The 26,802-nt window shown below is 44.3% G+C and overlaps 1 protein-coding gene across 4 annotated transcripts in view; it reads left to right on the plus strand.

The window, feature by feature from the left end:
* Positions 1–26,802, plus strand: part of Flnb (filamin B) — a 138,975-nt gene that overhangs the window by 103,067 nt on the left and 9,106 nt on the right. Inside the window, exons 30-42 of one of the 4 annotated variants that reach the window (XM_051206680.1) lie at positions 3,383–3,454; positions 4,154–4,256; positions 4,854–4,994; positions 6,846–6,974; positions 7,766–7,939; positions 11,864–12,022; positions 12,933–13,136; positions 13,958–14,110; positions 14,213–14,335; positions 17,246–17,512; positions 18,194–18,331; positions 19,474–19,589; positions 22,510–22,642. In XM_051206680.1, the coding sequence (XP_051062637.1) occupies positions 3,383–3,454; positions 4,154–4,256; positions 4,854–4,994; positions 6,846–6,974; positions 7,766–7,939; positions 11,864–12,022; positions 12,933–13,136; positions 13,958–14,110; positions 14,213–14,335; positions 17,246–17,512; positions 18,194–18,331; positions 19,474–19,589; positions 22,510–22,642 (1,912 nt within the window). The remainder of the gene's footprint in view (positions 1–3,382; positions 3,455–4,153; positions 4,257–4,853; positions 4,995–6,845; positions 6,975–7,765; positions 7,940–11,863; positions 12,023–12,932; positions 13,137–13,957; positions 14,111–14,212; positions 14,336–17,245; positions 17,513–18,193; positions 18,332–19,473; positions 19,590–22,509; positions 22,643–26,802) is intronic. The other 3 variants (XM_051206681.1, XM_051206683.1, XM_051206682.1) reach the window with 3 other exon arrangements.

The raw sequence follows: 26,802 nt of genomic DNA on the forward strand, positions 1-26,802 counted from the left end.
AGAGGAGAAGGATGCTCATGTTCTTTTGTCTACACCCTTGACTCTGAGATCTCAAGATATACATTTCCTCCTGGAAATGTCTTCTCTTTTGAAGCCAGGAAGATCAGGATTAGAAGAGGACCATTGTGCAAACATTTGGGCTAACAATTAACTGAAAACTAAAGGCTTTCAGTTCCTGGTCCCTTTTAGATCTTCTCTATTACTGAAGTTCTTCCACCAAGAGCACGGTAGAACTGTAGCAGAATTACCACCTCAGCCTCAGAAACAAGCTCTGTTTGCCCTGTTACAATGAGGACTGCCCAGTGTAGACAGATACCAGGTGCCATATGGGCTCCCTCATTTTATCCTTTGATGTAGAACAGCCACCCAACCACAGGTCCTAGGCTGCTAGTGACGTGACTCCAACCATTACCTAAGAAGTGCTTTCTAATTACTTCATGTTGTACAGCAATGGAGAAGGGTTCAAAGAGTGCATTTCAAACAGAAGCCCAGGGACTCTGTTCCCATCTATAATCTGTTGTACAGATCTCTTTCCGCTCCATGTTTGTTTATCTATAAACCTCCTGCCAGAGGTCTGGAAGCTCTTTCATATCTCAAATATGTAAACACTTGTCAACTTTGGACATTGTCCATTTGAGAGTGCTTTTCTTTTATGGGGGAGAAAAGATTACAATGGGAATGTCAGTGCTATTTAGAGAAGTGTCCCAGTTGTTGGTTTTTGTTTGTTTGTTGGTTGGTTGGTTGATTTTTTTTTTTGAGACAGGGTTTCTCTGTATAGCTTTGGAGCCTGTCATGGAACTAGCTCTGTAGACCAGGCTGACCTTGAACTCACAGAGATCTGCCTGCCTCTGCCTCCTGAGTGCTGGGACTAAAGGCATGCGGCACCACTACCCAGCCAGGTGTCATTTTAAGACACTGTTTTTATCCCATGGTAGATATGATCTTGTTAGTTCGACTTGGATGGGGCAGAAGAGCAGCAACCCCTGGGCAGAGGTCCTAATGCTGCTGTGGTGGGCTGGGGATGAGAGACCCCAGATGCAGGGGTCTAAGTGAAAAAAATCAAGATAAAGATTTGAACACCACATTAGCAGGTGACTCAGAGGCCTGGAGTGGAGGCTTCCAAACTTATTAGAAATGAGCATTCCTTAAGCTCCAAGTGCTCCCAACTTAAGGGCATCTAGTGTTCACTCACTGTAGCCCCTTCACTGGACTCTTTTCCTGCCTTTGTAGGCTCAAGGCTGGAAGAACATGGACACCTAACACCACATTGGTAGCAAATGTCTTGGAGACCACAGGCCTGGTCACATACATGTGGCATATAAATTCTTGTATGAGCAGATGGTTTGTCACCACTGAAAAGTTCTCAGTTGCAAGGCTATATGTATATAGCCTTGAAAGGCCTTTCTGTTGGTTTTGAGTAGAACTGGATCAGAATTGGCCCTGCAGGCAAATCTGGGTGTCAGTAAAGCCCTTTCTGCAGATGGCAGCTTCTTTGCTCCTTGTTGTAGCTGAAGAGGACTTACCTGTTGGGTCAGTTGGATCAGGATCTTTTTTTAAAAATAAATACCCAAGAACCTTAAAATGTTAATTATTGGGGCTGGAGAGATGGCTCAGCAGTTTAGAGCACTGACTGCTTTTCCAAAGGACCTAGTTTCAATTCTGAGTACCCACATGGCAGCTCACAATTTTCTATAACTTTTAGGGTATCTGACACCCCCACAGAGACAGGCATGCAGGCAAAACACCAATGTGCATAAAATAAATCATCTTTTAAAAAACCTACTTAAGAAACAATTTAAACCCTCCACATTAAAAGAAAGAATAATAATAAAAAGCAAACAAATGAAAAAAACCCCACCATATTAATAATTAAAGACATTTCTCAAGTTAGGAAAATGGTTCTGTGTGTAAAGTAGGTATCGTGCAAGCATGGCATGAAATCAGATTCCCAGCATTCATAAAAATCTGGGCATGGCAGCACATGCCTGTAATTGGAAGGCAGAAACAGGAAAATCTTGGAAAAGATAAACTAGTCTAGCCAATCAGTGTGCTTGAAGTTTAGTGAAAGCCCAGTGCCCAATCACAAAACCTAGCTGTAGGAGCTAGAGGAATGGCTCAGTGGTTTGGAGTACTTGCTGCTTTTGTACGGGACCTGAATCTGATTCCCAGAACCCACAACTATCCTTCTGGTGCTGCCTTCTCACCTCTGCTGGCACCAGACACACACGAAATGTATGTATGTATGTATGTATGTATGTATGTATGTGTGAAACACTCATATCACATCAAATAAATAGATATAAAACTAGAAAATAAGGTGGAAAGCAATGGGAGACACTGAGGTGTGGAGCTCTGACTTCTACTCAATACACATGTGTGTTCATATGAACACACGTACACCTATGTGTGTGCGCGCACACATACATCAAGTGCGCGCACACATACATCAAGCAAAACATGAAGTTAAAAAAAAAAGTCCTCTTCCTCCAGCTCACTGCCAGGATGACGCCTGTCAGTTTTATATATTTACACAGTGAACACTTGAGTTTCAAGCTGCCGTGGATGCCCACCCTTCCATAGTAATTTGTCAGACTTCATTTTGTAAGGTGTATGGTTTTTCCGCCCGCCGCCACTGGTCTTGTCCCGCCGCCACGCCGCCAGCCCCAAATAATGCACAGAGACTCTCTATTTGATATTATACTGTTGGCCATGTACTAGTTTCTTATTGGCTAGCTCTGTCTTAAGTAGTAACCCATTCACATGGCCTTCTCTTACCGGGGAGGCGGCTGGCATCCAGCTCTCTCCAGACTCTCCATCTTGACTCCTCCCTACCACTTCCTATTTTCTCCTTGTCTCCTAGTCCCTCCTATCTTCCTCTCCTATTGGCCAACAGTGCTTTATTTATTAACCAGTATGAGAAACATATACAGAATGACATCATTTACTGCTGCCAATCTGACCAGTAGCTACAAAGCTTACTTTAGTCTCCCGTGACACCACTTGTAGATCCTGTACACATCACTTACTCATGAACTATGGGTTCAAAGGACAAGTGCCTGCGACAATTGTAGAGAGGACAGCTTTCTTTCTAAAAGGGCAGAAAGAATTTATTGTTCATACAGGATATGGTGACACATGCCTATAATCCCAACACTTAGGAGGTGGAGGTGGGGAGCCGGCAGTTCAAGGTCATCCTTGGGTACATGGAGAGTTTAAGACCAGCCTGAGCCACATGAGATCCTGCCCCCCAAAAAAGAATCACTCCTTAATAACAGCGCCTGCTGGGTCAGTGGGGAAGGGGATAGAGTTCAAGCTGTAGGATCTTGGGTAACAATATCCCTCTGGTGTGATTCCCATTTAACTTCCATTTGCCACTGACTAGGCCACCGATGGGGAGGTCACGGCCGTGGAGAAGGCACCGGTAAATGCATGTCCCCTTGGATTCAGGCCCTGGGTACACTTTGGTTTTTGTTTTCCCTTTTTGCATTTCTGGGTTTATTCAATCTTCATTTTAGAAAAGCTGCTGCCTGCTTGTGGGAATCGCTTACGTCCTCTGGTGTCCTGGCTGTTGGTGTGCCCCCACTGATCACCCCATCACCACAGTCCCACTTTCTCTCTAAGATCCACCTCCATGCCGCCACCTGCTCCCCACGAATCGCCAGCCATCGTGTCTGTGATCATGCTGGGTGCAGTTTCTCCCCCGTGTTTAAATAACAAGATGGATGGCTGTTGGCACAGCTCCTACTGACTCCAAGCTACCTCTTGTGCATCTGGTTTCTGTTAGGGGCAAAGTCACCCGCTGCCACTTCGCACCACTTAAAATACACCTTCTTTTCCAGGCCACAAGCAACTAAACCTTCCCAGGTGGAGCCTCTTGGGATACAGACATTGCTCTCTCCCTTTTCCATTTTCCTGTGGGTGATACTGGGAATTCTACAAGCACGCTCTTAGAGCAAGCAGCTCCTAGCAAACTAGTGGGACTTCTCCAGTCCTTCCAACTCTACCCCAATCAGACAAAGCCCACCAATACACTGATGGCTACACCCCCAAATTTAAGCTCTGTTGCCTTGTAGAATTCCCAGTGGTTCTGCCTCTGTGGCTTCCCAAGTCCATACTGCTGTATATTTTAGTGACTAGTCTCTCCTCTTTTTAGGTGACTGAAGAGGCCTATGTCCCAGTGAGTGACATGAACGGCCTAGGCTTTAAGCCCTTTGACTTGGTGATTCCATTTGCTGTCAGGAAAGGCGAAATTACAGGTAATCCCTTGTGAGAGTTGCCTTTTCTTTGTTGCGTCTGCAGTCCAAAACAGTGCCGGGGAGGTGACTGCCATACTTCAGCCCCGAGACTGCCGAATGCATTTCTCTGAAAAGGTGGTTCACCTGTAGCTTGCATTACCGTCTTGAAGAAACTTGTGTTTTTCCTTGGGGTAGGAATTTCTCTGTTTAGATCGAGTCACTGCCAGGATTCTGCTTCCCCCCTTTCTCTGCTTCCTCTTATCCACTCACTTTTCCAAATACAGCCTGAAAAACTGAGGTCTGTCTTATGAGTCCCTGTCTGGAAGCCCAGCCTCTCTTTCCTTGCTGCTTCCCTTGTTACTTTATGGTCTTCTCAGATCCTGATGGAGATGCCCTTCATTTATTTATGAGTTGTAGTTGCCTTCTGTTTCTCATGGACTCCGAGGGGAAGCCATAGAAAGCAAGCCTCCATTTCCCCCTGTGGTACTTGGATGTTTCAAGCAGCATGAGTGTTCTGGGGCCTGAAACCCTTTGTAGTAAAAACATCTGTGTGTTACATCTGCGTCACGGGGAAAGATCGCCAGTGAGCCCAATCCCCTGTGTCCCTGTGTTCTCCAGGAGAGGTACATATGCCTTCTGGGAAAAAAGCTACGCCTGAGATCGTGGACAACAAAGATGGCACGGTCACTGTCAGATATGCCCCGACCGAAGTCGGGCTCCACGAGATGCACATCAAGTACATGGGCAGCCACATCCCTGGTAAGTGAGATATAACAGCTCTCTAGCCTCCCGGACATCGGGGAACCTGCGGAGCTCTCCATGGCAGGCCCAGAAATGTCGTGTTGACTTCTGTATGAAAACAGCCTGAGAGTCTGCTTCCTGAAGAGAGAATACACCTCAGCGCCCTGGGTCATAGGGCAGGGCCATTTGGCTCTGGTTGTTTGTATTCCTAACTGTGTTAAGTGTGGCCAAAGATCAAATACAAGGCGGGCACAGGAAGTGAGACCTTGTGGCCTGGCCTGCAAACGCTGTGGGGTGTGGGGCTTAGGGCCGGGGTTAGAAGAAGACACGTGGCCCCCTCGTAACTCCTTATTGGGGGCTAGTTGGTGTTTCCTGGCCATCACGCAGCACAGTGTTCGTCATTTTCATTTTGCTCTTTGTAATCATTTAAATATCTTCTAATTTAATATTTTGAGTAGGTAACATGATCATACCTGTAACCTCCATCTGCCTTCTCCTTAGGACTGACGTTGGTAAATTTTATGTCCAAGTTTAGAAACATTCTAAGACCACATTGCAAGTAAGAGTATACAGATTTTAGTTGGGCAGTGGTGGTACAGGCAGGTCTGAGTTTGAGGCTACTCTGGTCTACAGAGCAAGTACAGAGCAAGTTCCAGGGCAGCCCAGGGCTACATAGAGAAACCATGTTCTGAAGAAAAGAAGACAGGTTTTTTAAGTGCAGCCTCTTTTACCGAACGCCGGTGCCCTCTCACAGCACGTGCAGGGAAGCTGTGCAGGCCTATGTGGTGGTGCGTCTTCACACTGTCTAGCTTTCCCTCATCTAGATGAGCCTCTGTGTGTCCCAGTTTCCACTGGGGACATCTCAGCTCTTCCCACCATTGTTGACACTCTTGGTGTACCTGTGGACTTGGAGTGTCACATTTGGAAAGCACCCGCCATTCCACAGCCTTGCCTAGAGCAATCTACTTTGCAGTCATTTCTTTGCCAGCCTGGTAATTTTTAAATGCATGGTATCTTGGTGTTTGGGGTTTGTTGATGTTGTTGTTTTCCAGTAAAGGACATTAAGACAACTTTCCATATATTTAAGAGTTGTTTCTAATTTTTTTTTCTCTGTGGACTGAATCTTCCATATTCTTTCTCTGTTTTCCCATTGGAGAAATTATGCTTTTGAGGTAGAAGTTTGCCACTTGCTTTAACTTATTTTCATAAGTATGTACTTGGTTAAAGCAAAAATGTTTTTCTATTTAAATATACTAATGGTATAGATAACAGCATTTAAAGACCAGTCACTTCTCAAGCTTCAGGCATTAAATGTCTGTGAACGCACTCAAGAGGCTGAGGTCAGCCTGGGCTAAACAACAAGACTATCTAAAACAGCAGCAACCGTTTCTTGGTCCTCACCCTTCCTCTCCATTGCCAGTGTGACTGTCTTTTCAGAGGCTTCCCGTGTACCTATTAGCATACTTGCATTTATCCTGTTAGAGGAATGGCTCGGTTCTTTTCTGTTACTCTGTGTGTGCCTGCTGTGCATGCCTATGGACACCCATGCCAAGGTATGCTTGTGGAAGTCAGAGGAAAACTTTGCAGACTTAGTTCTCTTAGACCTTTGCATTAGTTCAAGGGATCACATTCGCATCACTAGGTTTGCACAAGTTTTGTGTTGTTTGTTTTTAACCTGCTAAACCATAGCGCTGGCCCCTCTGGAATAATATCAATATTGTATGGTAAAAAACAGTTTGCTTTGTCTCTATTTTAATGGTTAACCTCTCAAGTTCATGTTCTGTGGGTAGATCAACTCCCTGTTGTTAGATGATAAATAAAGTCTTTCTTCTTGCTTCCCAATTTTGTTTTTGTCCTTGGCAAATGCAGAGAGCCCTCTCCAGTTCTATGTGAACTACCCCAACAGTGGGAGTGTTTCTGCATATGGTCCAGGCCTTGTTTATGGAGTAGCCAACAAAACTGCCACATTCACCATCGTCACAGAGGATGCAGGAGAAGGTACTGCATGGCTTGTATGTTTATGCACTGGTAGCCTTCCATTTGAAGAGGTAATGAACATGATTGAAACATGTTGGGCGTGGTGGCCCACATGTAGTCCCAGACACTCAAGAGATGACGTGGGGGCATCACTTGAGCGAAGGAATACAAAACCAGCATAAGGCATATAAAGAGAGAGACCACATCTCAAAAGAAAGAAATCATATTATAAGGTAGTATTTGCCTCATTATTTTCTCTCATATAAAACTCCATCTCCTCTCAAAATAGAAATGTTTAAATTCTTATGATCTGAATAAAATCAGATTTGAATTTTGAACTATTTCATGTGACTTACTGAGAATTCAAGTGGGTTTTTGGTTGAAAATGGTTTTATTTTTGTTCATTTTGCTCATTAGTCCTTTGGACATCCCACGAGTTATTTAGCTGTACATTCTTGCTGAAGTGTTCCTGCCAACCACAGTACTCACAGATTCCTAAGCCACAGTTCTGATGGTGGCATCATCCACTCTGACCTTCGTGACAGACTGTTAGCCCATTCTGTATGTGTTTGCTGTATAGCAGCCAGTGTCATCTCAGATCCTCCTGAAGAGCTGAAATTAGTTAAGTGGGGAAAGCAGGTGCAGTTCTCAGTGGTGTATTTTCCCAATAGGCCTTCCCCTGTAGATCGCTTTGTTTTGATACTCACATGGAATGTGTCAGTCTTCTGTCCCTAATGTCAGGGTCCCCCTGTATGAACTATCCCTATGGAAATAAGGAGACTCTAACTGCCCTCCTTCTGTGCTGCCCACAGGCGGTCTGGATTTGGCTATTGAAGGACCCTCAAAAGCAGAGATCAGCTGCATTGACAACAAAGATGGCACGTGTACAGTGACCTACTTGCCCACCTTGCCAGGCGACTACAGTATTCTGGTCAAGTACAATGACAAGCACATCCCTGGCAGCCCCTTCACTGCCAAGATCACAGGTAGGGGGCATTATCCAGCCTCCAGGAACATCTCACGGGAGGCCAGGCTGCGACTGACTCACCCTCTCTCATCAGCTTGGAATGGCAAGCTAGTCACTTAGGTGTCACAGACGTGCTCAGGCTGCCTAAATTCTCCCCTTTTCTCATAATGAAGAGAAAACAGGAGTTACCATCTGAAAGGCAAGCCTTAGCTACGGGAATCAAGATAATACTGACAGCTGAGTGCAGGAACTAAAGAGCCTACCAGTGTTGTACTACATAAGATCTGATCTGATCCTTCCAGCTGATCAGAAAACTGAAGTTTGCAGAGGTAGCCATTTAGCCGTGTTTGCTGGTATTCAGAGACAAGTTATCCCATTCCATAGCCTATGCTCCTGGCCTCTGTGCTGCCTGCTGGCTTGGGAACATACAGTGGGTTCTCAGGGAGATGTGCAAATCAAGGTTCTTGCCTCCAAGGTACTTAAGCCTATTGAAAGCAAGCAGCAACACTGTGGGGAGTGGGATTCATGCTTATCTGGGAAATTTCTCAGGGCATGGCATCAGGGGGGACCTGCCTTCTCTTGCCAAAGATTCCTTTAATCTTTTCTTTTAATTCACAATGCAAAGTAATGGTTTTTATTATGGAATTTCCATACATGTGTCATTACACTTTGTTCTAATCTATCCTCTTCCCCCACGGTGCTGCCCCGCTCCTGCCTCTCAATTCCTCCCCTTTCTGTTTCCATTTCCCCTCCATACCCCCCCCCCCTGTAACACAGCTTCCTCCCATCTCATGGTCCCCTTTCTAGTTTCTCCCCCCCCCCCCACACACACACAGCACCTGATGGGGAATATAAGGTTTGATCTTTCTGAGCTGGCCTCAGACTTCATTTAATAAGATGACCTACACTCATCTGTTTTCTTGCAGATAGTCTGATTCCTGGTTTCATTTTATAAATATTATTCACTTGATATATGCAGGGTTTCTCTATGTAGCCTTGGCTGTCCTGGAACTCACTCTGTAGACCAGGCTAGCCTCAAACTCACAGACTGCCTCTGCCTCCCAAATGCTGGGGTTAAAGGTGTGCACCACCGCCTGGCGGGGGAGACACCATGACCAAACAGCACATTTTCATTATCCTTTCATCTGCTGCTGTGGTCTAGGCTGGCTCTGTTTTCTAACTAGTGTGCATAGAGCAGCATTGAACTTGGATACACAGGTATCTCTGTGCTGTATTGGCTTAGAGTCTTTCGGGAGTGGTATAAATGGGTTGCTTGGTAAATCTACTTCAGTTTTTTGAGAACCTTCCACAAAGTTCATAGTGGGCTGTATCAGTTGATGTCGGTTCCTGCTGACATGTTTAATTCATACCTGAGAAAGGAAGTGTGGACTGAGGAAAGAGAAAGACGGAAGACAGTGTCGGGAATGAATACCAGGATCTGCCCTAAGTTTATTACTCAAAGTTCTTATATACCCCAACCAAAAGGGGAGTGGAGGCAAAAGGACTTCCTTACCGATGATACAAGGAACAAACAGACATGATTACTTCCTTAACTCTCAAAACATCCAATAACCACACCTGAGATCAAACCTCTTAGTATCTGGCCTTGAGAATTAAGACATTTAGTAAGAACACTTAGGGCCAAACATCCTTGAGTAGCCATACCTTAGACATTTAGGTCTTAGGCCTTTAACCTTGAAAGAGCAAGGATAGGTTTGAACTCTCAGACCTTAAGTCAATATAGAATAGAGTCACTTCTTTTTTTCGTGTGTGTGTGTGTGTGTGTGTGTGTGTGTGTGTGTGTGTGTGTGTGTGTGTATTCTTATTTTACATATCGATCCCAGTTCCCTCTCCCTCCCTTTCTCTCTCCTCCCCTCTCTCCCTCCCTCCCTCCCCTATCCCCCACCCCGTCCCATCCCACTCCCCTTCCCCCACTCCACAGGGAGGGTGATGCCTTCCAGGATGGTATCATCAAAATCTGTCAAGTGGTTTGGAGTATGGTCTAGGCCCTCCCTCCTGCCTAGGCTAAGGGAGTATCCCACTATGGGATATGTGCTTCCAAAGTCCTTTAGTGCACCAGGGATACATCCTGGTTCCACTGTCAGAGGTCCCTTAGACTGCCCACATTCAGGGGGTCTGAGTCGGTCCAATGCTGATTTCCCAGCTATCAGTCTGGGGGGAGGGTGTCCATGAGCTCCCCCTTGTTCAGATCAGCTGTCTCTGTGGGTTTCTGTACCTTGCTCTTGACTCCATTTTCTTATCACTCCTCCCTCTCTGCAACTGGAACTAGAGAAATGTCCAGAGACCTGCAAGGATGACCCCAACTAACAATCTGAGCAACAGTGGAAAGGCTACCTTAAATGCCTTTCCCTGATAATGACATTGATAACTTATATGCCATCATAGAGCCCTCATCTAGTAGCTGATGGAAACAGAAGCAGACACCCACAGCTCAACACTGAGCTGAACTCCTGGAATCTAGTTGCAGATATTGAGCAATGTCAAAAAAATATTTATTAACCATTTATATTTCTTTTGAGAATTGTGTTATTAACTGTTATATTTATTTTTTATTTATTTTAATTTTTGCTATTTAATTTCTTGCAGTTCTTTATATATTATGCATATTAATTCCCTTCCTGATGTGTATTTTGATAGGTTTTTTTTTTCCCAATTCTATAGATTGTCTCTTCACTCTGGCATTTTATTTGCTGTGCAGAAGCTGTTTAATTTCATGTAATCCCATTTGTCATTTTGAGTATTATTTCCCATGCTATTGGAATCCTTTTTAAAAAGTGATTTCCTATTTCTTCCTGCAGTTTCCAAGTCTCATCTTGAGATCTTTGATCTGAAAGGATGAAAATATAGCTTAACTCTCTAATGACCACTAAAAGTTAGAAATTTAGAAAAAGTCCATCAGCATGTATTTAAAAATTGCCCTAGCTGCATGTAAAGCTCGGGAAAAAAGAAAAACACATGAAATAGCTTGGTCACAATGACTGGTTTCTGAAAATTATTATTATTCATAATCACCTAGTTTCTGAAGAATGTTGTTACCCACAACAACAGTCTGGGAACTGTTATGGGTCATCCTGTCCACAAAGAAAATTAATAACTAAAAGAAACAGGACTCATGGCAAAAAGGGAAAGACAGAGAAAAGAAGAGCCTCTGCCAGTAGATATAGATAACTCCCTGATTGGAGAGTACATTCTCCCAGCCGCTCAAGGCCAAGGCCACTGAGCCCACTGATCCTAGAGAAAGAAAACCCCCTAACCTTGCAGGTGTGTTAAATCTCTGTAACTTTGGAAACCTTACTAACCATTCCAAGTTTTGAACTGTCCCATGACCTTGCTTTTAGGCCTAGTGAAAATAACAGGCTAACTTTGAAACTGGCCTTGTTGGCTTTGATGTAAATCCTATAAAAGCTATCTCAATTCTGCCCTCGAGGTCCTCGGTCCTCTACCCCTGCGTTGCATATGACTGTGGACCCCAGTGCACGTGGAATAAAAACTCCTCATGCTATTTGCCTCAAGGCGCTTCTTGTGAGTGATCTGGGGTGTCGCCTTTCCTGAGTGGGAGCATGAAGGTCCACGCTCTGCAGGTCTTTCAGATCCATTTTGAACTGAGTTTTGATCAGAGTAAGAGATACATACTTAATTTCATTCTTCTGCACGTCAAAGATTCCTTTAAAAAGTCAGTTCATGAATATTTGCAGCTCAGGTTCCTTCCAGCTTCTTGTCTTCCCTTGAACCAGTCATAACCCCCCTTTATCCTCCTATACTGATCCTTAAATACTCATTGTCAGAGACACATGCTTTTATCATACACCTATGGATGACAGATTCTTGACTGCTCATCTCTAAGTGCCATGTAGACTGTATGCCCTGGACAGCTGGGGCTAAGCTAGCACATGTGATAGGTGCTGTGTTGGCTTCTTTTCAGATGATAGCAGACGCTGCTCACAAGTGAAGCTGGGATCAGCTGCTGACTTCCTTCTGGACATCAGTGAGACTGACCTCAGCACACTGACAGCCAGTATCAAGGCACCATCTGGACGTGATGAGCCCTGTCTACTGAAGAGGCTGCCCAACAACCACATTGGTGAGCTTTGTACTGCCTGCACAGTGGGGGGAGGCAGGGACTCCTCACTCCTCAGTAAACCTGTATCACAAGTGTGTGTAAACCCTGGATACTGGGTTATTACCAAGTAAGGAAGTCCAATTGCTAATTTCGAGACTGTACTATCATATTAGCTACTTCTCTTACTGCCGTGATAAGATACCCAACACAAGCAGCCTAAGAAAGGAAAAGTTTGTTTTGACTTATAGTTCAGTGATACAGTCCATCATGGTGGGGCGATGAATGGGGACAGAGAAAAACAGTTTGTTACATGGTGTCTTTGTTAGGTTTCCTATTGCTGTGAAGAGACACCATGACCACAGCAACTCTTATAAAGGAAAGCATTTAATTGTGGTGACTCGCTTACAGTTCAGAGTTTCAGCCCGTTATTGTCATGGCAAGGCAGCATGCAGGCAGACATGGTGTTGGAGAAGTACTCAGGTTACAGGAAGTGGTCTGAGACACTGGGTGTGGCATGAGCATATATGAGACCTCAAAGCCCACCTCCACATCTTCCAACAAGACCACACCTACTCCAACAAGTGCCACTCCCTTTAGGGGCAATCTTCTTTCTGACCTCCACAAGTGGCATCTGCAGTCAGAAAGCAGAAATTGATGAACACTGGTGTTCAGCTTGACTTACCTTTATACAACCCAGAACCCCAGGCCATGGAGTGCTACTGGCAACGTTATGGTTGGCTCTTCCCTACCTCAGTTAACCTAATCTGAAAATGCCCTCAACAGACACATGTAGGGTCTTTCTCCTAGATTATTCTAGATACAGTCAAGTTAACCATGAACACATTCTCTAACATAACCATTCACCTCCCTGACTTCTCCTTCATCCTTTCTCCACCTACATTTACAAATCTCCACCTATATTCTGGTCCAGGCATTTCTTTCATCCCACGAGAGGTGGGTGAACATCTAGTCAGCATCAAGAAGAATGGCAACCATGTGGCCAACAGCCCAGTATCGATTATGGTGGTCCAGTCTGAAATTGGCGATGCACGCCGTGCCAAAGTCTATGGCCGAGGCCTGTCAGAAGGCCGGACTTTTGAGATGTCTGACTTCATCGTGGACACAAGAGATGCAGGTCTGTGGGGTAGCTTCTTAGGAAATGCTTGGAGCTTGTAACAAATGGTTCATATTTTCATACTGCCAACTCTAAAGGTTTATCTGTGAACCTTCAGCCTCTAAAGATTCTACCTGACTCACCAGAGTGGGAATTTGTTTTATAGAGAAAAAGCTGAGACACATGAGGATTATTACCCCATCTGTTTCTAAGCTCCAAATGAAGATAGATCCCTGTTCAGTTATGTGTACTGCACCATTGTTCCAGCTCCCAGGGTCTCCTCCTCGGCAGAGCATGTTGGGTTAATTGAGCAGTGCTTTGGGCAAAATAAAGCATACCATTCCCCTCATCTCTTTTTGAGATGCTTTGAGTTAGGTTTGCCTCTCAAGCTATACCACATCCCAGTGTCTTTTCTTCTGTCTTCTTGAGTGGCTGTGGCAGTGTCAAAGTTACAATCCCAGAAAATTTTCTGTGCCACTCAATATTCACTGTTGAGATTTCATGCTGTTCAACTTTTGGGTCTGCTGACATGGTCAATGGAGCTGTTTGAAAATTCAGATAACCTCTTGAGACAGTACTGGCATTTATTGAGGGGCATATGGTTGCTCTGGACACATGTTCAAATGGGACATTGATAGATACCTTCAAGGAGAGTGTTGTCTTAAAGCCATGGTCAGCAGGTTATTCTGCTAAAGCCTTTAGCTTGCTCCTTTGCCATAGGCTCCCCAAGCTGGATACTTTCTGCTCTGTGGAAATTGTCTGTATCGAGGGTTAGGTATCCTTTCTGCATTCATCACACTCCTCTCTCAGGAGTTGTATTAGAACAGGCTGCTGTGTTGTAGGTTATGGTGGCATATCCTTGGCAGTAGAAGGACCCAGCAAAGTGGACATCCAGACAGAGGACCTGGAGGACGGTACCTGCAAGGTGTCCTACTTCCCCACCGTGCCTGGGATCTATATCGTCTCCACCAAATTTGCTGATGAACATGTGCCTGGTATGAGACCCCTCTGCCCGACCTCTGTGATGTTTAGGTTTCTAGTCAATTCCATCCATGCCTCTGTCGGGGCTGCTCACAGGGGCCCTCTGGGTCTTGCAGGAAGTCCATTCACTGTGAAGATCAGTGGTGAGGGAAGAGTCAAAGAGAGCATCACCCGGACCAGCCGGGCTCCATCCGTGGCCACAGTGGGCAGTATCTGTGACCTGAACCTGAAGATCCCAGGTGAGTGTGGGGAGCTAATGGAACAGGGCAGCAGCCAGCACAGACAAACATAAGCTCCAGGACATTGTCCACCTTGGCACTGGGGACATTTCCATGTTATAATTTTTCTTAGTTTGAAAAAAAAAAAAATAGGATCTCATTATGTAGCACAGAGTGGCCTCAAACTTATGATTCTCCTGCCTCAGCCTCCCCAGTACTAGTGCTACAAGATAGGGACACCACAATGGGCTTTTTGTTTTTCACAGAGGCTCATTTAGGAAACAATATGCTTACTTCTTACCTTTATTCTTCCAGATGAAAATAGTTTTGTTGCATTGCCTAAGGGGAACATAGATCCACTTTATGATTTACTCTTTGCAAACGAAAATAATGTCAGTGGAAAACATGTCCCTGCTGATGCCAGTATCTGGAAATATTTAGGAGGTGGAACCCTGCTTAGTTCATTATTTTTATCCTTAATGTAAGAACTAGACCTTTCCTGCAAAGCTGGGTGGGCCCCATTGAGCTGCTTCATGGTAAATTGTTTTTCTCAGAGGCTACATGCACTGTAAGCAGGCCAACAGCCTAACTGAAATGTGGCTGGGGTCTTTGTGTACAGAGAATCGCTTTGTCAGTGAAAGCTTCAAGACTCCTCTGCCCACAAACTCGCAAGGCCTGTAGAGTTGCACAAGCTCTACGTTTAGGGGAGATAGCCACGTTGCTACAGTTCTGCTACACAAGTATGAGGAATGGAGTTCCATTTCCAGAACTTACATTTGAAAAAAAGAAAAACCAGGTGTGATGGTGCCTGCATATAATCCCAGCACAGGGATGCAGAGATGAGAGCCGTTAGGGTTCAATGTCCAGCCAGTCCAGATAAATGGATCCTCAGGCTAGTAAGAGACGATGTCTCAAAAAACAAGATGGATGGCTCCTAAGTAACGAGACCTGAGGCTGTCTTCTGGCCTGTGTGTGTGTGTGTGTGTGTGTCCACTCACATGCACATGAAAACATATACACATGCAAAAGACACACATATCTGATCTTAGGACTAAGGAGGCTCCTTCCCAACACCTCATGTTTCCTTTAACCTCCCTTCTTCGCTGTAGTCAGTGGCTTCTTATACATGTACAACATCGTAGTTAAGTGTGAATGTAGTTAGCATCTCATTGCTGTAGTCAAGATCACTTTTTTAAAACTGTTTGTTGAATGTGATGGCACACAGTTCATGTGCTTCAAGGTGGAGGAATATGGGTGGCTGGGACACGGCCGTGCTTTGGTGAACTGTCCTCCGGAAATGTATCAGATCCTGTTTCTCCCCATCATCCACAGCAGGAGGCACTCTGTCAGTTATTCTTCTGGGAGAACTCTAGTATCCCTGTCTTCGTCTTGTTTCTAAGATTTTTATGATGTGGACTTTGCTTTGCTTTTCACTTTTCATTTTACAAATTACCCAGTCTCTTTTCTTTGTGGACTCACTTGAATGTGAGTGTCTGTGTGAGGTGAACATCAGTCTCAAGCCTCTGCTGGCTTTTGGTCATTCTTTCAGTTACTTGAAAGCAGGAGACACTCTTCCTCATTATCCACTCAGTCCCCTCTCATTTATTAGAATGGGGAGAGTTCCTGGGGACCAAGTCCAAGTCCATATTGGGTATCTTAGTCACAAAGCAACCTATCTTGACAACTAACAGGCATTCACTTCTCCCGGCCCTAGTGGCTGTGCATCAAATTGAAGTAGCATGAGTAGATTCCTTCTGGGTTGCAGATTTTCAACTTGTATGCTCATATGGTGAAGGAAGAGAGAAGAGGTTGCTGGGGACACTTCTAATCTAATGGCACTAATTCATCATGAGGAATCCACTTAGTTCATTGAATCTGGATTTTCTCCCCTGTACCTCTCTAGAGCCGTGATTCTATGGGATATAATTTGCCAGAGGAATTTGGCAGAGGCACAGACATTGGCTCCATACCATGGCATGACTGCTTCTCAACCTGTCTTCCTTTCTCTGCCCGTAGGATACAGAGTCATGAACTGCTACACAGTGCAGTTTTATTTGGGCTCTAGGTGATGGCAACATCCAGTGCAGGCACCATTGCCTGTGTGACGTGAGCAGCTTGTAACAGACATGATTTGCTTCCTGGTACTTATAACCCAAGGCATTGCTTTTCTGAGAGTGTGGCCTTTTGACCTCTGTTTGCTGATAGCTTTGCTCACGCATGGTTCCTCCTTTGCCATTGAGACTGGCATGTGTTCACTTTTGTCTCTGGATGCATTTGACATGTTGCCTAGAAGGAGCACCAAAGCTTGACAATAAGAGATGGAGGCTCTTGGGGCCAGTGAGATGGCTCAGTGGCCAAGGATACCTGCTGCTAAGCCTGATGACCTGAGTTTGATTCCCCAGGCCCACATGTTGGAAGGAAACAGCTCCTGCAAGTTGTTTTCTGACCTCTACATGCATGTTGTACACATGCTCATATATACACAATGCATACATCAGTTAAAATGTAGAAGGGAAATACAGGAAAGCTGCTGTTTTCTACCTTCTCTTTGTAGAGAAGAACCTGTCTATGCATGACAGATGGCCACATCACTTTTTCGTAGAAACATGTGGGTTTTATTACATGCTGTAGCTTCCAACATAGGTCCTAGTTTAAAGCTGCCATGTAGAGGTAACTGGCCTCTAGCCGGAAGAGCTGTTGATGTTTCTAAATGGGACAGGAAGCTTCAGTGCCCCTAGAAGGCTGCCAGTGCTGGCAGGGCCTGCCTCCTTCACTCTGGCCACAGGAGGACAGGCCTCTAACCCGAAGGAAGGGAAGTCCAAGCACCTCACGCCCCTGGGCTGTACCTGCCTCGCCTTTCTCGCTTGCTGTGTGCCCTGTCTGGCCCCAGGCCACTGCCCTAACTTTCTTCTCCCAACCTTCTACTCTTAGAAATCAACAGCAGTGACATGTCTGCCCATGTCACCAGCCCCTCTGGCCATGTCACCGAGGCGGAGATTGTGCCTGTTGGGAAGAACTCTCACTGTGTCCGATTTGTGCCCCAGGAGATGGGTGTTCACACAGTCAGTGTGAAGTACCATGGACAGCACGTAACAGGAAGCCCCTTCCAGTTTACCGTGGGGCCCCTTGGCGAAGGGGGTGCCCACAAGGTCCGGGCAGGAGGCCCTGGCCTGGAGAGGGGAGAGGCAGGCATCCCAGGTAAGAATTTGGGGCAGGTCTTAACTAGAGACAAGTAAGTTTACTCTGTACCCATTGCACCAAAGAGACAATTTTCAGTGGGTGGCTATAAGGGACATTCCTATTCAAAGCTTTTAAAGCTCACCTACACAAAGCCGAACAGGCTTAGACAGATTTTGCTGGGTCTAACAGGAGAGCAGTAACAATTTCCAGTGCATTTCTTAGGAACTGGTGTTCTGTGCAACACACTAGAATGCTGCCAAACTGATTTGAGGGGCCCCTCTTGCCATGCCTGCTGTGGGCAGAGGTGTGGGAGAATCTGAATCTCATCCTTTCCTGGTTTGAGGGGCCCCTCCTGCCATGCCTGCTGTGGGCAGAGGTGTGGGAGAATCTGAATCTCATCCTTTCCTGGTTTGAGGGGCCCCTCCTGCCATGCCTGCTGTGGGCAGAGGTGTGGGAGAATCTGAATCTCATCCTTTCCTGGTTTGGTTTGGGTGCATCCCTTGGTGTCACATTCCACATGAACTTCATGATCATTGAGGGTGCTTCAGAAACTGCAATGATGGCCTTTGCCTGGGACATGCTTGGGGCTAGGGCGAAAGGAAAATGCTGCAAAGTCTGGACCTATACTGCTGGCTTGATCTAGAAGAGGGGCAGGGACTCTCGGGCTCTGTCACTAACCAGGTGTTTCTTTGCTCTCAGCTGAGTTCAGCATCTGGACCCGGGAAGCAGGTGCTGGAGGCCTCTCCATTGCTGTTGAGGGCCCTAGCAAGGCCGAGATTACATTTGATGACCATAAAAATGGGTCATGTGGTGTGTCTTATATTGCCCAAGAGCCTGGTATGTACTCAAGGAATGACTTAGGATGTTTTCCCTGTTCAGAGTTGGTTTAGTTGCCAGGATCAGAAACTTTATCAAGTTAGGTCAAATAAACAGGCATTTGCGCATGTGGGGGCACTTGGGGGAGCTCAAATGCAGAAAACAGGTCTCCAAGAGATGAGGACCCTTGCTCTCAGCATCTCTTGTCTTTTACCTGATCTCTGCTTGCTTTCTTTCAAATGCTTCATTCTGTCTATCAACCAGCCAGATATTCTACCTGCATGTGACCTGTAGTGGGTTTGGCTGCTCTAAGAAAGTGGCCTCAACATCTGAGAGCCTAGAACAGAGTTTGTCACCTTTTGTGTACCTGAGATCCTTTGGACAGCTGATAAAACCTGTCTGTCCTCAGGATAGTTTTTTTGGCATACACAACATAAAGTACATCAAATCATATAAGAAATCAGTTCTATTAAAATGACTATTGTGAGAGCCAGGTGTGGTGGCCTGTGCCACCTGGGAGGCTGAGGCAGAATGATTGCCGTGACTGTGAATCCAGCCAGAATTTTATATAGTGAGCTCCAGGCTGACCTGGGCTACAGAATGAACCTTGTCTCAAATAAATAAAACTATATAAAAGTTGTCAAATACATAGTAATGAAGCATACATGACTTTATTGTGTTAAAGTTATGATAAAATTTGATGAAGGTACATTGATATTAATTTCAAAGTAGTGATGAGTGTGATAATATCAAGATAGCTGTATGCTTAAAACGAAATGAAAACTCCTTAATATATAGTGTATAATACTTGTGATGAAAGGCACAGGTACTTCTCATGTACTATATTTGCTAGTTGATATTTCTAATGACAAATCCTTTCAGTTAGAGATTAGTGAAAATACAGATACAACTGCTTTTCCTATTGAAGCCCCTGGGTCTCCGGGATCCTGTACACAGATCACCCTGTGGACCAGGTCTGACCTTACCCAACTAATAAAATCCTATTTATCTCAGTGTTAACCAGGTGACCCTCTATCAGCCAATCACCTGTGGCCTTAAGGAGTGGTAGTCTCTGAGACATTTGAGCCCAGCTTAAGCCAGTGGCCACCTTGGAAATACCTTTCTGAAATGTCTGAAATGGTGGGGCTTTCCTATCCCTACAGGTAACTACGAGGTGTCTATCAAGTTCAACGATGAGCACATCCCCGACAGCCCCTACCTGGTGCCTGTCATCGCACCCTCAGACGACGCACGCTGCCTCACTGTTATGAGCCTTCAGGTGAGACGCAAGGAAGCATCCATCTCCTTGGCCACAGGCCGACCAGTGAGGCTCCTGGACTCCAGAGGCCCCTTTAACCCTCTCTTGGGTTCTAAGCCCTTATTGATAGGTGACACCCAGTCATGGGGTAGCAATCCTGTGGCAGGGTCACCTCCTTATTCCTTCAGGACAAAAGACAATTTGAGCAAGTACAAACAGACTTGGTAAACAATACACCTTACCATTCAGGGACAAGTTTGCTTATGAATATTTATTCAAGTGAAACAAAGGAAGCCTTATTAATCATTGATGAGAGGGGAGCAGGAGGCCTTTCAGGACAGGGCAGACAATGCTCACAGTCTGTGATTTGTAGTTATAGTGATTGTTGGCTTTTCCTAAAGTTAGCTGCAGTTCTTTTTTAATTAGGGTAATTTGTTTATGATAAGTCTATGGGGATCTATGCTGAGAACTTTATCAGTGTTACTTCAGTAAAGCCTTGCAACACCTGGATAGACAACTTCTCTTGACCTAATTTTAAAGATGGTGCAGACTGGTTCTGATAAGGAACCACCTAGTCTGAGATGGCAGAGTGAGGCCTCTGCCCCCAAAAACCTTCTCCCCTATGACTGTGACTGCCCTTTGCTTCAGTCACCAGCACTACTGTGGTAGCATGTGAGTATACAGTGCAGTCTGCTGGGGTGGCGGCAGGTGCACGTGCTGAGACACACACACACACACACACACACACACACACACACACACACACCACGGGTTACATTAGCACCAGAGCCAAACTGAGAGTCACCGGAGTGCAAGACACTGACCCTGTTGGAATTAAGAGAAGCAAGTAGAGTAACACCAGAATTTAGTTTCTAGTTAATGGGGTTTCTAAACAACCGTTAGTTATCCCAGTTCTTAAAAATAAGTATTTTTAGAATTGGTTAAAATCCAGTCTGGCATTTGGAATAGGTAATAGAGCAACTAATTGCACTTTTGGTTTACATTTGAGATCCCGATCTTATGCTGAGAAACTTGGACTGCTGCTAGTTAGAGACCCAGGCAGAAGCCACACCCAAATCCCCATCTATAGATTGATAAAGTCTCAATTGGAGAGTCCCTGAGGTCCTAACTGGTCGCTGTGGTGTAGATGTTTTTCTTGTGTTTCATTTAAAGGCTTCTTAACAGGAGTTTCTTTTGTAGCCGACTTAACTAAAACCTACAGAGGGAGATAAACACAGCATTTGTTGAGGGCAGAGAGCTGCCTTCCTGCATCTCGAAGATCTCTTTTCAGATCTTTAGAGGTATTTATCTCCCTCTTGAGGATTAAGCGGCAACAGACTCAGGTAACAGGTGACTGTTCTCAAAAACTGGTTTTGAGCCGTCCTCTCCAGCAAACTTCTTCTGAGCCTTCCTGTCACAATTTGCTCATAAGTATTTCAGTAAGTATGTAGTCACTCCATGCCAAGGGATATGTAAATTATTTATCAGGGCCTCTGTGGAGGCCAGAACAACATCTGGTGGTGGTTAGACATGAGAAGTGTGTTTTGTTTTATCTGGCTTTTCAGACTCTGAAGAAAAGTGGAGTTGGCTGGCACTTTGTGGGGGAAGTGAGAGAGTGGGGTGATCTGGAAATGAAAGAATCCTTAAGTTTGTATTATGCCAGCCCTCCCCAGGGTATAACCTCCAAGCAACAGAGTTCATAGAACATTTGCATACTCCACATCTCCACAATATAGTTTAGTAGTCACTAGCCACATATGGCTGCCAAATTAAGATGCAGCTAGAGAAACTGAAGTTTTTGTTACCCAGTTTCAAGTGCTTTACATTGATGTGTTTCAGCCTGAGGCTAGGGACTAGCCAGGGATACACAGTGTTATTAGGGCCTACTATAGAAATGTGGTCCTTGGACCAGTGCTCAGCTGCCTCACAGTATTTCTAGAAATGTTACTAGAATCTGAATTTTAGTTGTGTTCCTGGATGGCTCATTTAATACTAACTATGAGTCCTGCTACATCCAAGGAATGGCTGTCAAACCAAAGCTAGAGCATGAAAAACTCCTGGATAGCATGGGCTAACAATAATAATGATAATAATAAATTTTGCTTTGTTTTAAGTACCTAGTCCCTACGCCATTCCTCCAAGAATGTATACTTTCTAAGTCAGGATGAAAGTAAGGCCGACACAGGAAAGAACAAAGGCCACACATTTTGGTATTGCTTTTTTAATGGAGCAGAGGTGACTTCTAAATACATATTAATGTTTAACAGTGTGCTGGCTTTTTTGGAGCTTTCTCATGAATGGGCCAGGCCCTGGACTGAGTCTTTATCATAATTTCATGTGCTTGTCACAACAGTTCCCTGAAATGGGGCCAGTTAATTTGTCCATTTTATAAGCAAGGAAATTGAGACTCAGACTTAACAACTTTATATTATTACTAGGAAAAAGTAGTTGAGCAAAGTGTAGCCTAATTTACATGTGTACTCCTTTATAATTGTATCAAAAGTACTGCCCATGCCTGCACTTGACTTAAAAACTAACAACAAAAAAACAAAAACAAAAAAAAAAACAAAAACAAAAAAACGCAGACATAGAATTTGGCTCATGTCATGAAACCTGTTCCCAGACTCTTCCTACAAAGGAATCTGATGGTGATGGGGATGTGGAAAGACTTGGGTGTTTTTGACTGGAGTGTCACAAGTCTCCAATCTCAGAACCATCTCTCCCACCATGAATGTTTTTAATATAAGAGTGTAATGTGTATTTCTGATTACTAGTAGAAATGTGGACTCATAAGCAGCTCAGTTTCATTGCCAAGTGTTGTACCGGAGTATTCTGAACCTACAGCATGAGAATTCCCACCTGGAGCCCTACCTTGAGTCGGTATATGCTTCTGAACAGGAACACCGGGTGCCATAACCTGTCTAATTTATTAAATTCTCAGGAATCAGGATTAAAAGTTAACCAGCCAGCATCCTTTGCTATAAGGTTGAATGGTGCAAAAGGAAAGATTGATGCAAAGGTGCACAGTCCCTCGGGAGCAGTGGAGGAATGCCACGTGTCTGAACTGGAGCCGGGTAAGCATCGGGGCTGGCATGGGGTCAGCATCAGTGTTTCTGGTGGAACTTCCTGCAGCTGTGCCTCCTGGGGCAGGACTCCCCAGCCACCACGCTGCCAGAGAGCCTTCCAGTTCTTTCTGCTACTGCTAGACATCATTTGTAAAATAGGGTGGACACGTTGCCAAGAACATAGAGACTCTTTATGTGACCATAATGCCCCCCTTCCTTTCTTTAGACAAATTCTCCTTTATTTTCTGTTACTTTTATCAGATTCCTTTTACATGACAATCACAATTTTCAACTGTTTTAACAAAACCATAGTTTTATTATATTGTTGACTTTATGACATGAGTAGAGACATTTACCTTACACTAAGAAAATCTAGGTCTCTAAGGCTTGATACCTCAGGTTTATGGGTCTCTCTGATGTCAATTAATTTTACAGAAGTCATTATGTCCATGAGCGTTTACTATATGTTAGAGATTTGCCAGGAAGGTAAAGCTAGTAAATATACAATTCTACCCTCAAAACACTACTCGTGTTAGTATGTGCCTGTAATCTTAATGTTTGAGAAACTGAAGCTGAAGGACTTGAGAATGAAACAGCAGCCCCAAAGCTACAGCTCCTTATTAGCTCTAGGGTTTGAGAGTAAATTCTGAAGGACAACATGTAAGAACTAAGGAAATTGATCAGTCAGTAAAGTACAAGCATAGGACCTGAGTTTGATCCAGCTAGGCATGCAGCTGTGATGGCAGGGGGAAGTTATCCAACCAGGTACAGGATGAGGGCTGGGAGCAGAGACAGGAGGCTTGCTAGCCAGTCAGGTTCTATAAGAGAACCTGTCTCCAGAATATGAGATGGAGAGTCACTGAAGATGGCATTCAGTGTCAACACAGATGACACGTTCTGGGTACATGGGAACAAAGGTGCTCATACAGTTAGCTCATACCTAGCAAGAGGGTGCACAAGAGTTAGTTAGGGTCTCTTACTTGGACAGTCAATAATATGGTGATGTTTATTAGATGTCCACAGCATCAAGTTTAGCAGCAAATAAAGTTTGTCCTTGGACCAAACAGCCTCTGAAGTCCTAATGGTATAAGATCATTATGAGCATGCCATAATTGGGGTGTTATTTATTACAATTATAGAATACCCAGCTCAAGTGAACACATGTAATAATGAGGCCCAGTAATTCATATATGACTGCCGAGTTCAGAGTCCATGGTAGATTTTTATTTATTTATTTTATTGAGCTACACATTTTCCCACTTCTCTCTCCTTCCACCCTCACCCCTGTCCCCCACGCTCCCAATTTACTCAGGAGCTCTTATCTCTTTCATCTTCCTAGGTGAATCCATGTATGTCTCTCTTAGGGTCCTTGTTACCTAGGTTTTCTGGGGTTGTGGCCTATAAGCTGGTTGTCCTTTGCATTATGTCTAATAACCACATATGAGTTAGTACATATTATACTAATCTTTCTGGGTTTGTGTTACCTCACTTAGGATGACTTTTTCTAGTTCCATCCATTTGCCTGCAAATTTCAAGATGTCATTGTTTTTTACTGCTGAGTAATACTGCATTGTGTCAGTGTACCACATTTTCCTTAGCCATTCCTCAGTTGAGGGGCATCTAGGTTGTTTCCCGGTTCTGGCTATTACAAATAATGCTGCTGTGAACATAGTTGAGCTAGTGTCTTTGTGGTGTGAGTGTGCATCCTTTGGGTATATGTCCAAAAGTGGTATTGCTGGGTCTTGAGGTAGATTGATTCCCAATTTTCTGAGAAACCGCCATACTGATTTCCAAAGCAGGTGTACAAGTTTGCACTCCCACCAGCAATGAAGGAGTGTTCCCCTTACTCAGCATCCTCTCCAGCATAGGCTATTATCAAAATCTTTGATCTCGGCCATTCTGACAGGCATAAAATGGTATCTCATAGTTGTTTTGATTTGCATTTCTCTGATGACTAAGGATGTTGAGCATTTGCTTAAGTGTCTTTCAGCCATTTGAGATTACTCTTTTGAGAGTTCTCCTTTTAGATCTGTAACCAATTTTGAGTTCTTTGTATATTTTTGGAAATCGGCCCTCTTTCAGATGTGGGGTTGGTAAAGATTTTTTCCCATTCTATAGGGAGCCATTTTGTCTTGTTGACCATATCCTTTGTTTTACAGAAGCTTCTCAGTTTCAGGAGGTCCCATTTATTCATTGTTGCTCTCAGTGTTTGTGCTACTGATGTTAGGTTTAGGAAGTGGTCTCCTGTGCTCATGCATTCAAAGCTATTCCCTACTTTCTCTTCTATGTGGTTAATTGTATTTGGATTAATGCTGAGTCCTTTGATCCACTTGAACTTCAGTTTTGTGCAGGGCAATAGGTATGGATCTATTTGCTTTCTTCTACATGTTGACAGCCAATTATAACCAGCACCATTTGTGCTTTCTTATTCCATTGTATAATTTTAGCTTCTTTGTCAAAAACCAGGTGCCCATATTAATGTAGATTTACAGCTAGGTCATCAATTTGATTCCATTGATCCACCTGTTTTCATTACTGTAGTTCTATAGTATAGTTTGAAATCAGGTATGGTGATGCCTCCAGAAGTTCCTTTATTTTACAGAATTGTTTTGGCTCTCCTGGGTTTTTTGTTTTTCCATATGAAGTTGAGTATTGTCCTTTTGAGGTCTATGAAGAATTATGGGATTTTGATGGGGATTGCATTGAATCTGTAGGTTGCTTTTGGTAAAATTACCATTTTTACTATGCTGATTCTACCTATCCAAGAGCATGGGAGATATTTCCATTTTCTGCTATCTTCTTCAATTTCCGTCTTCGGAGACTTTAAGTTCTTGTCATGCAGATCTTTCACTTGTTTGGTTAAAGTTACCCCAAGATATTTTATGTTATTTATGGCTGTTGTTAAGGGTGGTTTCTCAGATTTCTTTCTCAGCCCATTTATCATCTGAATATAGTAGAGTTACTGATTTTTTTTTTTTTTTTTTTTAGTTAATCTTGTGTCCTGCTACATTAATGAAGGTATTTGTCAGTTATAGGAATTCCAGAGTCTGTGTTAGATTTTAGCAGTCACTAGTGAGTGTTCACCAAAGATTTTTTTGTTGTTTTGCTTTGCTTTGTTTTATTTCTTGAGTCAGAGCCTCTCTGTGTACCCCAGGCTGGCCTGGAATTCATATATTCCAGAATAACTTCATACCCAATATTGTCCTGCCTCGAGCTCTGCAGTGCATCCAATCATGTGACATCAGGCCCAGTGTGCCCTTACTCTTCCTTCATTTCAAGGCTTCTTGCCCTTTTTAGTGGCAAGATGGGTACAGCAGCACTGCTGTTTAATATTCATACCATACCAGTCAAGAAACTTCTTGTTAGGGTTCATTTTCAGCAGTCTCAAGAGCATGAACTCTGAAGTCTCTAGCAAGCCTGTCCTCCTGCCTCAATGAACTGGGACACACGCCCATTTCTGAGTCACTTCCTATGGCTGAAGAAATGAATTGATTTACCTTGGGGAAAGAATTTTCCCCATCCTGTTAAAGCCCACATCTGGACATTGGGTGGGGTTCACTTCCCCTGAAACATTTTGGCTTTAAGGGAGGAAGGTGGGTACCCAGCTGGGAAATGCTTGGGGAAGTGCAGTGCTAAAAGATTAGGTAGCTCTGTCTAGAACATTCCTTTTGTGGAGCGTACCAGAGAAACAAAGGAGGGTTTGGGTAGAGCATTGATGATGGACAAGGTCCTAAAGGAGATAGAGTTCAAGGAAACAGAGATCAACTGGAGCAGAGAAGCCACAAGGTATATGATACAAGGCCAGTCTAGGCACTCATCTCTTGACGGATGACCTTGACACATGTTGTGACCCAAAATAGAAAAGCCTGGGTGTTTCTGTTGCTGACTGTTGCTTGCCTTGAGCTTGCCAGTTGGAACTGTATTTTCCCCCCCTGGAGTAGCCAAATAGAGCAACATGGTGGATGTGAGCATTTTGTAAAGAGCAGATTGTGAAGCAGGGACATGAATGTTCTGAATGGGAGATTTCACCAGAGGACTGATTAGGGAGACACAAGTAAGTCTAGCTGGCCTTGAAATCTGTGTGTTAGCTGCCAGGCCCCCAGCAGAACAGTGTCTTTAAACAATTTAACACTGGCCAGCACAGGTTGGCTTGTAATGCTGTGTCCTCT

The sequence above is a fragment of the Phodopus roborovskii genome, unplaced genomic scaffold, assembly GCF_943737965.1.
Source record: "Phodopus roborovskii unplaced genomic scaffold, PHOROB, whole genome shotgun sequence".
NCBI lineage: Eukaryota > Metazoa > Chordata > Mammalia > Rodentia > Cricetidae > Phodopus > Phodopus roborovskii.